The sequence below is a fragment of the Lissotriton vulgaris genome, chromosome 4_1 (assembly GCF_964263255.1).
Source record: "Lissotriton vulgaris chromosome 4_1, aLisVul1.2, whole genome shotgun sequence".
Lineage (NCBI taxonomy): Eukaryota > Metazoa > Chordata > Amphibia > Caudata > Salamandridae > Lissotriton > Lissotriton vulgaris.
In genome coordinates this window covers 924,102,083-924,114,592 of record NC_141691.1, presented here as the reverse complement: position 1 = coordinate 924,114,592, position 12,510 = coordinate 924,102,083, and the positions used below count along the sequence as shown (strand labels likewise).

Genomic DNA, 12,510 nt, shown 5'->3' with positions numbered 1-12,510 from the left:
GTCAGAAGTGTACCCTCACGGTCCCGGAGGGTCTTGGTTGAAAAGGTGCGACAGATCTTACAGTCCGCAGCCTTGTGGTCAGGATAGAGGCAATAGATGCAGTCCTTACGCTTATCCTCAATGAAAAGGATTTTCTTGCCACAGGTGGAACATGGCTTGAAAAGGGCCGCCTTCTCCTTGTCAGACATCCTGGAAGGCAGCTAACAATCTGAAGTGAATCTGAAAAGAATCTGAAGAAAAAAACCTTGAAGAAACTCTGAAGAGTAGAAGTTGAGCAGAGCTCAAAAGGAGACTCCCTAAGCACAACGTGCGGTAGAAAATCTGAGGCTCTGAGGTTCCTTCAGGAGAGTTCTAAGGGGTGAGGCACTTCTGATTTGCTGATGCCTAAGTTTGATCTCTTTTACAAAAAGAGGGTGATCTGCTACAAAAGGGAATGAGGCCTAGACCTTTTTCTTTCTCTTTTGTACCTACTGCTATGGTATTTTTGTTACTGAGAATCCCATTCCGACGACGGGGAATGATAAAAAAAGCATGGGAATCTATGAAAGTTCCAATACTGGGGCAACCTACAATCCACATCTGGACTGAGAGGCTGCCTAGGCTGCCACACAGCAGACATGTTGCTGGACCCCTGGGTGGAGAGCCTCCCGCTCTGATGGGCCTACAAAATTGCACATCCTGGGCGAGGTGCTAGGTCTCTTCCCCCAGGATGGGCAGGGGGAAGCTTCTCTAGACCATTTGATGTACCCAGCAACTGGCTCGCATCAGCTCTGACCACCACTCTGGCGGGAAGACTGGCGGGAAACCCTACGTCAGGAAGGGGGGGGGGGGGGTGCCAGCCTGTGCCAACCCCACCCCTCAGGTGGGAGAGGCGAGGTGAAACAACCCCGGGCTCCAGCCATCTTGAAGATGGGGATCCCTGCTAGGTTCCTGCCCCCTCCAACCGGAGAGGAGCAGGCTAGGTGGTGTGCATACCCAAGGACAGGGACCTATTGGTCCCTGCCCTTGCCCTACCTCTAACGCCCCTAAATTCAGTATTTAGGGTTGCCCTGAACCTTCCTTCCTCAGATCCAGTTTTGAAAAACAAGAAAGACGACCTGCTGTGCAGCTGCGGACAAAAGGACGACGACAACGGACTTGGCCCCAGCCCTACCAGCCTGTTGATCCTTTAACCTGCATCTGCTTAACCCTGGCGTCTTCTGTAGACAGCAACCTCGACAGCCCCGGAGGACCTGCCTGCCTTGACCCTGTCAGAAACTGGGACTCCCATGAACAGAGGCTCTGCTCCAACAGCAAACCCCTGGTGCCAGCCAGGGCCCGCAAATCCAGCTCACTCTGCACTCGCCGAGCCCAGCCCGTGCCAGAGTGAACCAAGACCACAAGGACGTCCCCCCAGAGACTACGACCCGAAGTCCAGTGCCCAGTGACCCTCCTTGACGAACCAGACGACGCCTGCAGCCTCAGAACCAGAGACCCCCCCAACCGCGACCAGCTGAGGGTAAGATTCCAGACACCAAAAGACACGCCTGACGGCTAAAAAAGCACCCTACACCCAGCCGCCCGAGTGCCGCTGGAAGTGCAACTACGACCCTACTCCATTTCCCCACTTGCTTTGAGTAAGTGACCCTGGTCAGCTCAGCTCCCACAGCCGCGTGGCCTGCTTGCTTGCAGCCCTCAACCGAAGGCCCCCAACCCTCCATTGGATAACATTGGGCTACCTACCTCTGCACCCGGCTGCCCCTGTGCCGCTGAGGTGTACCATCTGTACATACCTGACCCTGGTGGACCCCTGAATCTATGCCTAGAACCTTAACTTCACCAGTCGAGTACTCACCTGAAAACGGATAACTTACTGTCCTGCCGTAGGACAACATGGACTGGTTTGACTCGAAAAATCTTCTAAGTGTGAAGTTTTGAAACCCTCAAGTATTCCTATTAAATCAGCTGAATACCGAACTAGTCACCTGTGATCAGGAGAGAACCCAGAACTGTACCTTGAAGTCCAGTACTGAACCGCAAAAGTAATCCTAACCGGGTTTACTAGTAACCTGCATGTGCTCCATAGGAATCCATTGTCTGCTTTTCTATGAAATTTCTTCTACTTTTGAAAACTTGAAATATTCCTTAAAAAACGTACCTACTACAGAAACATAATTACTTACCTGTCTTAAGTAGAGATCCCAGTGCTGGACCTAGCCCAGTACTGGATTACAAAAGTAACGAGAATGTACTTTACCTGTAACCTGAATTTTCTCCTATTGGATAGCATTGCTAGATTTTCACTTAAAAGTTTAAGTGTCTACTTTTAAAATATCTTTATATTCCTTAAAAATCATTGCAATAACCAAAACGTTTTTACTAAACTGTTTTCAGCTTAGACCCCAGGACTGAATCTAGGATCCAGTCCTGGAATTACAAAAGTACTTTACAAACTATAAGCTGCATTTTGAGGTAGAAAACCACATTGAGCTCAATGTTAGATTGTGTTTAGAATTGGGTTGCCTACTGCAACCACCTGTACCTGTTGTGTTTACAAAGTTATTTCCTTTCTGCAAAGTAATTACTTGAGACCATTCATAATTGAGAAGAGTATATTTTTGATACCTGTTGGTTCTGAACCGCAAAAGTAATCACAACCGTGTTTGCTAGTAATCGAAATTTCTTCCATAGGAAACCATTGACTGTTTCTCTGTGAAATTTCTTCAAAGTGGCTACTTTTGAAAATTACAAATATTCATTAAAAATCGTACTAACTACTAAAACGTCATTACTTACCTGTCTTGGGTAGAGACCCCTGTGCTTTTGGTTTCGAGGTGGGCACCAGTGTTCACTTACGTTGAGACCGGTGTCTTCACTTTCGGTTTCGATTTCGCGGGGTGCGGCTCAATAGCAATGTCCGTAGCCGAGCCCGAAGGCGGGGCCGTAGAACCCACTGGAAGATCTAGGGTAAGGTCTAGTGGCGACCCCTCGACCTGAGCCTTTTGAAGCGTTTCGGCCCCAATGTCAGTTTGAGTTAGCTCTTCGCTCGAGCTATCTTCCATGGCCCCAAAGGCCCCATCGTAGTCTCCTACCTCATCGACGACGACTTCTTCCGCTTCGAGCATTTCAACGTCCGCGTCGTAGTTTTAGTCGACCTCCGACGCGGGATTCAACAGGTTCTCACTAACTTCCCGGTCAGTTCCCTCATCCCCAGCATCGAATATGTTCACAGGCGCCGGTGCAGTCTGCTGGGCCTCCTGGCGCGCAGCGCGCCGATGCACAAGAGTCTTCTTGGATCGAAATCTTGAACAAGCCATGCAGCTGGCTTCATCATGAACCGGCGACAGACACTTGTTGCACACCGGGTGGACATCGATGTGGGGATACTTGGAGTTGCACACGGGACATCTCTTGAATGGATTCCGGTCCATGATGGTCCGTCAATAAGGTCTTTGGCGTCGACTGGGCCTTCAACGTCGAAAGCACGCAGCTTTCTGGAATTGAGCAGCTTTCTCGGAACTGAGCTGGAAAAATCGGGCACCGAACGCAAACTATACCAACGAGAAAAACTAAAGGCCTTTTGGCCTTAAGAAAGTTTTATATCGATTCAGACTAGAGTCCAACGGCGGAAAAAAACAATCTGAGGATGGAGTCGATGCCCATGTGCACTGTAGTCCAGGGGAGGAGCCACCTATCTCGTGATACTTCGAAGACTCTTCCAGGACAACAATGTGCGATCATCCGGACCCAACACTAGGCAGCGATCTATGCACAGATATGAATTCAGCGGCCCACATGCCTCGAACAGGTTGTATAGAACACGGCAGCGCAGCTTGTTACTAATATGCTTCCTAGAACAGCCTCCCTCTCCCTCTTGCAACAACTAAATTGGCTGCCCATTCGTCACAGAATTAAATCCAAAGTTGGCTGCATTAAACATAAAGCCTTACATGGCAAAGAATCCAGTTACTTATACGAGCAACTCATTCCCTACCAGCCGGGCAGGGTCTTACGTTCTGGAAAGAAATGTCTCCTTAACATTCCCAGTTCCAATTACAAGAGGCAAAGCCTTTCCCTATATGGTCTCATTGTTAAGGAATCAACTGCCCCTTACACTTGGAAGATGCGATGATCGTTTGATCTTTAGGAAACTCCTTAGAACTGAACTTTTTGCTGTTTAACTGTCTGCTAGCTCTGCACTTGTACTGCTCTAGTGCAGACATACCCCTTCGGAGGCGATTTGGGCGTCTTAAGTTTTAAATTAAATTTAAATTAACAAAGAGTGGTGTCCTAGAACTTGCTCTTATTTTATTCATATAATATGTTTATTTCTTAATCCAAGATGTTGTACGTGGCCGGCCTGACATGGGTTGTAGGCGACATGCTGTGTTACTCACCGGTCTTTTTGCTCCATGCATCATAAACTCTGCTTTCTATCCCTTGCTCGTGAAATCGTTGGCCCAAAGGGTTGTAGACAATAACGTACTGTATTTTTTTGTCATGTGGTCTGCCAATAAAAATCGATTTAATTCTAAATTTAAATTAAATTACCCCCATGCAAACAAACACTCCGTGAAAGCATTCTACCTCTTGGTCTTTCGATAGATGGAAGGGAAATAGTCACCGAACAAGTATTTGGTCACAGAGAAAACATCTGGCACATGTAAAGTAAGACATACCTCAAATCCACTAAATCTCTTGGTGCTTGGTTCTCCCTGTGTTAAAAAAACAAATAAAAAAGCAAATAGATTAGAAAGAAAAAGGAAATGCATGGGCTTTGCAAACTATGGCTTAAAAGGGCTCAAACAGGGCACAGAGAAAGGACCAACATTGGGGAAAGGTGGAACCTGTAAGGGGGAAAATTAGACATTTGAAGGCTGGAGGTGACGCTACTCCGGGCGGCTTGAGGAAGCCAGCACTTTAGGCGATACACCACTAAGTGGTTATATAATGTAAGGAGTCTAGATATCCCCCCAGAAGTATACATGACTCAATGTAAATCCAAACGACTATTTGCGAAAATGTGGTCAAGGAGCCTAGGGCCTAACACGTGAGAGTAAGACATTTGTTATGCACAAAGTGACTAATAAATAACACTACTCAACAAGCATTTACAATGCAATAGGTCTCTCAGTTGTTGAGTTTGAGCTATTGGCATCGTAAATGGCAATGCCTTTTATTTAGGTGTTGGTTTTAAAAATTAAATAAAAAGGCATTGTCATTTACAATGCCAATAGGTTAAACTCTCGCAAATGCGAGACCTATTGCATTGCAAATGCTTGTTTATGAAGGAAGCTGGAAAATGTCCCCATTTTAATTCAGATCCTAAAACATCACTCAATTATCCTGAGCACATAATTTGTCCTGTTATTTATATGTAGGAATAGGTTCCGATAAATTCCATGATCAGTTGTTTGCTAGACCCTGACACTCCGTGTCATGCTTTATCATCAACACTTAAAAGACCAGAATGGGCTCAACCATAATCCAGGGAAAATGTATAGATATTGTGGAACAGAGAGTGAGAGAATATATTGTTTTGAGATACTCTGGTATCCCTTTATTAGTGGGTATGACAGCAAGATTAAAAGTGAAAAGCATATTTTTTTATAAGGAAATTAGAATCCTTCCACCTATCTCGTGGTCGTGCTTCAGCCTGTTCAGGGGCCTTCTAAGGGCCCTAGCCTTTCATAAGGAGATCTAAACAAGCGTACACCAATACATGAAAAAGAATGGGATAAATCTTGGAGCACCCCCTTCACGCTTCCCAAAACATGAAAATCAAATATATACAAGTTAATATATCACATAGTGCCTATACGACTCCCTGCACGATTAGTAAATTAAATGGCGCTGGAAAGGTTTTGCCCCTGGTGTATAAATATTATGGAAATGCCGGCTGGTGGATAGTTTTTGTTGGAAAGTCAAATTCTTGGGAATGTGGTGGTCCACACAGACCTACATACAATGAAGAATAGTGTTTTAAGCGTTATTTGTGCCCCAAGGGGAAGATCAGGGAACTAAATTCCTAGGCCTGGCATTATTGTCAACAAACAGAACAATCACAATGAGCTGGAAATGGAATGTGGGTAAATGGCGTAGAGCAGCAAAACAGGGTATGGGGCAAAAGTCAGGCTCTTCACAGAAAAGAAAAGAGAGGGCTGAGGAAGCCCCAGAAAGTAGTCGAATGTGATGACAAAGCTACATCTATTTAAAGGATAATTAAGACGGACGACAGATGTGCCCCAATTGCATATTCCTCATAGGGCACTGAGAAATAATGATGGATATGTAGTATATGACAAGATAGACTGGGCAGACCACAAGTGAGAGGGTATACATATATATTAATGAAACCTTTAAGTAGGGAGAATGTAAATAGAACATAGTTCGCACCCCCCTTAAAACACACACCACTACACGAGAGACGATACATGGCACTAAAGAGGTCAACACCGAAGCTTGTCTGGGGTATATGTTGGTGCTTTAGGTCGTTAAGGGGAAGACAATAGCAACATGTAAAAGGATCTCGGATAAGAAAGGGGAACCCTCGGAGTTGAGAGTGGAATTAGCCCTCAGAAGCTAAATCATGGGAGAAGCTTGGGACAGGAGGGAAGGCAACGAGGGGGAATTAGATACCCTGGAGAACAAATGTGTGCGTCACTGCTTACATAACAAAGCATGCTATCGTACATGAATGAAACTTGTAAAAGCCCACTTTTCATGCTTGCACTACTGCAATAAAATTTCTAAAACAACAGAACCGCATTTTTTAAATAAGATAGGTGAAAGGCTGCCTCTTGACATAACCGATATTCAACCCTAAAACATACACTTTTGTACAGTTTCTGGAGTAGTTTTTACTCATTCACGCGCTCTCTTGTTTCTCTCTATTTCTAGTCTGCTGTACCTGCGTGCATGTTCAGCACTTACCTCAGCAGACAGCCTCTCACTTTACTCCTATTCCATGCTGTGATGCGTTCCCGGGTCTTGCATGAACCGTTCTGATCAATATATTTATTAATAGTAAAACTTGTTTATATAAGTGATGCAACACTTTGAACTTTATATTGTTGCGCGCGCGCTTTCTTCGCTTTGGAACATTAGCTTTTACCGGGTTATTCTGAAAGTAAGACCGGTTCGCATCGCGATTCAGGATCGCTTCTCGGCACAGCAGGAGAGTACTGCTTGGCTTACAAGTTTCCATCCACTCTACGAGTCTATGGAGTGTTTAATGATACAGAGAAAACGAAAACATTCTCTACTTTACAATCATGTGAAACTCAAATACTCTACATTAGTTTGTAATTTGTCCGTGAAGTTGTTCAAATCACAGGTCAGGAAGTATGCAAAGAGGCTAAATGCTTCTTAGTCGGGCTCGCCAAAAAGACACAGAAAAGCGTGCGAGAGTTCACGGATGTGAGCGTTTGTGTGTACACCGATAGCAGTGACTTCAAAACAGAGCTGCTAACGATCAAGGTGCTGCCAACCCTTCCGAAACTCACCTAACTGATAACGTGCCACTTGCCAACTCAAGTAGCCTCTAAAGGTGTTCAGGGTCAATCATTTCTACCTCCACTGTGGGCGTGTCTTTTCGGATACATTACGACAGGCTAAAGTAATAAGGACTCAAGTTGTATTCGGTTCGAAAACTAGGTTTGAACCGCAAGTGTCCTTTCATTGGCTCACACCTTTAGCACGACAGTATGACCGGTGGCTCTCTTCAGAGAGTGCGCAAGCGGTCCAGCTGGGCAGAAAACGTGACGTTCAGTCTGGGGAGAGAAGCGGAGGGGGCTCGAGGCACATTGCCGGTGCCCGCCCCCGCCGCCTACCAAACCCGTGCAGCCGCCACCACCGCGGGACGAGAGGAGCCCGAGAAACCCGGTGAGTGGGGTGGGGGCGGGGCGTTGCGTGATTGTGTGTTCACGCATGTGCGTGTGTGACCCAGTGAGTGGGGTGGGGGGGGGCTGTGTGTGTGTGTGCGCGAGCCCGTGAGTGGGGGGTGGGGTGTGTGTGTGTGTGTTATCTGCTTCCGGGCAATGTGGGACAGAAGACGTGCGCGCTCACATGGGGGAATCGCCTGCGCATGCACATCCCCTGTCTCAGATTCCCAGGAAATGGCCGACAATAGATCCTTTGCTGGACGCAATGCTTCGCATTGCTACACCAGCTCGACCTAAAAAGGAGATCCACAACAATTTTATAAAAATAAACTTACTTCAAGATTTACTTTAAGACCAGATGTACATTAAAAGGTAAGTACGTTTTTCAATAAAAATACTTTTCACTTTAAAAAGAGGAAACTTAGTGCAATTTATCAGTTCACCAAGGTTAACCTATGGGACTTACAGGTGGGTAGAGAGGTGCCAATTGGGGGTACAAAGGTACAGTTCTGGGAAGAACACAGGACCTGTAAAGGATAAGTTACTTACCTGTAATCCTAGTTCTCTTCCAGGGGTATCCTCATCAAAGTCATAAGCACTGAACATTCCCGCCCATGTGCGGGACCCCGGAAACAATATGAAAATATATATGTAAAAACACATATCTCGCTCCACATATATGTATGTACATATATTATTTTTCTCACACCAATGCAGCTCCAAAACTGAGGCTAAAACAATGTAATCACATTTACATGTACTGCAATTAGTAAGGAAACAACCAATGCAGCTCCAAAACTGAGGCTAAAACAATGTAATCACATGTACATGTACTGCAATTAGTAAGGAAACAAAAAACACATTAGGTCAAATATCCCTTGAACTTTTTGTTTTAATGAGTAAAACCACTCAAATCCTGAAAATTGCTAATAAATAGACATTGTTAGCCCTCAGGCTGCATTGTAAAACAATAGCATAGAAAGTGAAACCATTTTCAACAAAAACTGGCACAGTGCCTTTAAGGCAGCTATGACCCCAGGCTTCCCACCATGCCTCAGGGGTGACAGTTAGGTCAGTTCTTTGCATAACCCTGAAGACCGGGCTCAACCATAAGATTGTAATAGTACCGAATCTCATTTACCTGGGGAGGCGGGTGGGTTGCTTATGATGAGGATACCCCTGGAAGAGAACTAGGATTACAGGTATGTAACTTATCCTTCTCTTCCAGGGGATCCTCATCAATAGTCATAAGCACTGAATAGAATAGCAACCCCATCAACCACCTGCAGGTAAATGAGAAGTACATGACCCAACCAAATCATAACAGCCAATAACTCAGCTGTTAAACAGATTCCTCAGGGAGGCCTGGCCCACCTGGGTATCTGCTCTCGTGTCAGAATCTAGACAGTAATGTGTGGTAAATGTATGGACAGACCTCCAGGTCGCCGCTTTACAAATCTCAGACATGGGCACATTATGCAGGTAAGCTGCCGTGGCAGCTCTACCTCTAGTGGAATGCGGTTTAGGGGTAAACCCCAGAGGTTTTTGCGAAAATTGGTAAGCAAGTTTGATACACGAAACGATCCATCTGGAAATGGACGTTTCGATGCTGCATGACCAGTTCTGATAGATCCATAGTTAATAAATAACTGATCAGAATGCCAAATAGACTTGGACCTGTCCAGATAGAACTTTAAAACCCTTTTCAGGTCCAAAGAGTGTAAAGCCCTCTCAGCTGGAGTAGAGGGATTGGGAAAGAAAGTGGGCAGAGAGATCGACTGATTGACTGGAAAATCTGACACCACTTTCAGCAGGAAAGAAGGGTGCGTTCTCAGCACCACTCTATTCAAATGCAACACTGTACATGGTTCCTTGGTACAGAGAGCCTGAATCTCACTCACCCTACGGGCTGATTAAATCGCTACCAAAAAAAGCTGTATTCCAGGAAATATGCTGTAAAGCTGCTTTATGAATGGGCTCAAAAGGAGGGCCCATCAACTTTGATAGTACTAGGTTCAGCTCCCCGGGAGGAGAAGGAGGACGTACTGGAGGGTACACCTTTTTCAGACCCTGCAGGAAATCTTTTACCGCTGGCAACTGGAAAAAAAGAGGTTTGTGAAGGTGATCGCCTATAAGCAGTTATAGCGGCTAATTGCACCTTAATGGAATTAAACTTCAACCCTGCTTTAGCCAGGTACAACAAGTAGGGAAGAACTGCTTCTTCCTGACCCTTAACCGGATTATGACCATTCTGCATGCACCACATATAGAACCGCTTCTACTTGCATGCGTAAGAGTGTATTGTGGAAGGGCGTCGTGCTTCTCTCAGAATGGACATGCAGTCTTGTGGCAGTCCTAGATGGCCGTACTGAATGACCTCAGGAGCCATGCTGCCAAGTTCAGTGACGGAAGGTTGGGATGGTGAATCCTCCCGTTCATCTTCGATAACAGGTACGGCCTGCACGGAAGCCTCTTGTGAGGAGACACCGACAGGTGAAGTAGGTCCGTGTACCACCATTGTCTCGGCCAGTCGGGGGCAATCAGGATCATAGTTGTGCAGGAGTGGTTCAGCTTGCTCACCACCTTCGGGATCAGCGGAAGGGGTGGGAAGGCGTACACAAATTCCCCATACCAGTCGATCAAAAGAGCATTCCCTCTTGTTCCAGGTCGGTAGAACCTTGAGGCGAAGCTTGGGCATTTGCTGTTTACATCGTCCGCGAAGAGGTCTATGGAAGGACGACCCCAAGACTGGAAAATGTCTTCTAGCACTTCGTCGTTGAGAATCCAGTCCTCTCCGTCTTCGGAGTGCCGACTTAGTGCGTCCGCCCTCACATTCTGCTCTCCTGGGAGGTGGACTGCTTGAACAGACAACTTGCGAGCCAGAAACCAATGCCAGATGTGCTGAGCTTCCAGTGATAGAGTCCTTGAGCGTGTTCCTCGCTGCTTGTTCAAATAGTACATCGTGGTGGTGTTGTCAGTTTGTACTAGAACTGTTGCCTCCTGAAGCGAGGGAAGGAACGCTTTGAGGGCCAGGTGGACTGCTCTCAATTCCAGGAAGTTGTGGTAGGTGCTTTCTTTGGAAGACCAAAGACCCTGCACTTGGAGAGGCCCCATGTGCGCCCCCCAGCCTTGTAAAGACGCGTCTTTGATTATCGTTTGTGCAGGAGGAGGTTGATGGAAGAGAACTCCCACCTGCATGTTCTGCTTCTTTGTCCACCACGGAATGGAAGCTCGAACTACCTCTGACAAAGTGATCTGATCGTCCCATTTGTCCTCCAGATCCTGCTGAAGAGGACGTATCCGAAGTCTGGTGTTCGGTACTAAGAAGATGCATGAAGCCATTGACGCTAAGAGGGAGGCTATCTTTCGCATATTCTTAGTCCTGTTGCGAAGAACTTGCTGGCACTTGAGCGTTATCGAAAACTGTCTCTCCTCCAAAGGAAACACTTTTCCTACCTCGGAGTCTAGCAGAGCTCCTAGGAAGTGAATCTTCTGAGTGGGTTGGGAGACAGACTTGCTGTAGTTGACATGCAGGCCTAGACGATGACAGAGTTCTATGCAGGTCTGGAATGGATTCCTTACTTTGTCTGGAGAAGGACCTTTCAACAGCCAATTGTCTAGGTATGGGTATACGAAGACCCCCCTGCGGCGTAGAGCTGCCGCCACCACTGCGACACTTCGTGAACACCCTGGGGACCTTGAACTGGTAGTGGGAGGTCCCCACAAGGAATCTCCTGTGATCGGGCCGTATCGGTGTAGGAGAGTAGGGTCTACAATCCTATGATCACCCCAGATTTTTGCTTTTTGCTTCACTGGTTTACGACTTCTCTGGCTGTGGGCCTGCTAATCAGACCCACAGCCTTGCTGTTCTCTCACTAAATTGACACATGTACCTTAGGTGCATTGACCAATTGGTACTGGGCCACCTTATCAGACCCTGTAACTCAGGGCATAGGTGTACCCAGGGCCTACCAGGGGCTGCAGCATGTATTATGTCACCCCTGGCTGGCCATCTAAATCTGACACAACTGGCTGCACGATAGCTGGGGCAAGGTGGTGTAATCACCCTTTGCTTTAGATATAGTATACCTATATAACCCTAAAATGGACACACAGATTCCTATCAGTCACTCCTATGGCAGGCCTTGACAATCCTGAAGGCAGAGTGCTTGGAATCGTGTGAGATGGGGCTCTGGCATGAGCTGAGCCAGTTTGCAGCTTGCGGAACCATGTCCTAATAGCTGTTCCATGATAACGCGTACCATATACACTTAAGTGCATTATAATCCTCGCGGTTATATGCTATCTTTGGTATCGCTTTATCAAAACATGTCGAGTAAGGTGTCATACGAATTGGAATACTAACCCCTCGACAATTCTGGCGACGGGGTTAGCATTCCACCCTTCTAGAGGGACACGACATGTATGTAACTGTGAACCCCGGTTAAAGTTAAATCAAGCCTCAGCATCACAAAATGGATGCTGCCACCACAGACAAAAGTCTGACCACCTGCAGCTGGGAGTCCTTCCAGCGAGGGGAGCTTGGACAAAGGGTTTCCTGTCAGGGGCGGTGCTAGCACCATCCCAGACAGGGTTTTGTGTATCCTGGGTAGGCAGGGCTTTAGAGGAAGGTGACTGCAAGTGGCAC

The 12,510-nt window shown here is 46.6% G+C and overlaps 2 protein-coding genes across 3 annotated transcripts in view; both read right to left on the bottom strand.

Annotated features, from left to right (window-relative positions):
- LOC147722730 (uncharacterized) overlaps positions 1 to 12,510 on the bottom strand; it is a 637,985-nt gene that overhangs the window by 75,818 nt on the left and 549,657 nt on the right. The gene's annotated exons all lie outside the window — the stretch shown is intronic.
- The window catches only part of LOC147722731 (uncharacterized), a 488,139-nt gene that overhangs the window by 311,794 nt on the left and 163,835 nt on the right, over positions 1 to 12,510 (bottom strand). For both annotated transcript variants that reach the window (XM_086965201.1, XM_086965202.1), the window contains exon 11: positions 4,659 to 4,694. In XM_086965201.1, the coding sequence (XP_086821327.1) occupies positions 4,659 to 4,694 (36 nt within the window). The remainder of the gene's footprint in view (positions 1 to 4,658; positions 4,695 to 12,510) is intronic.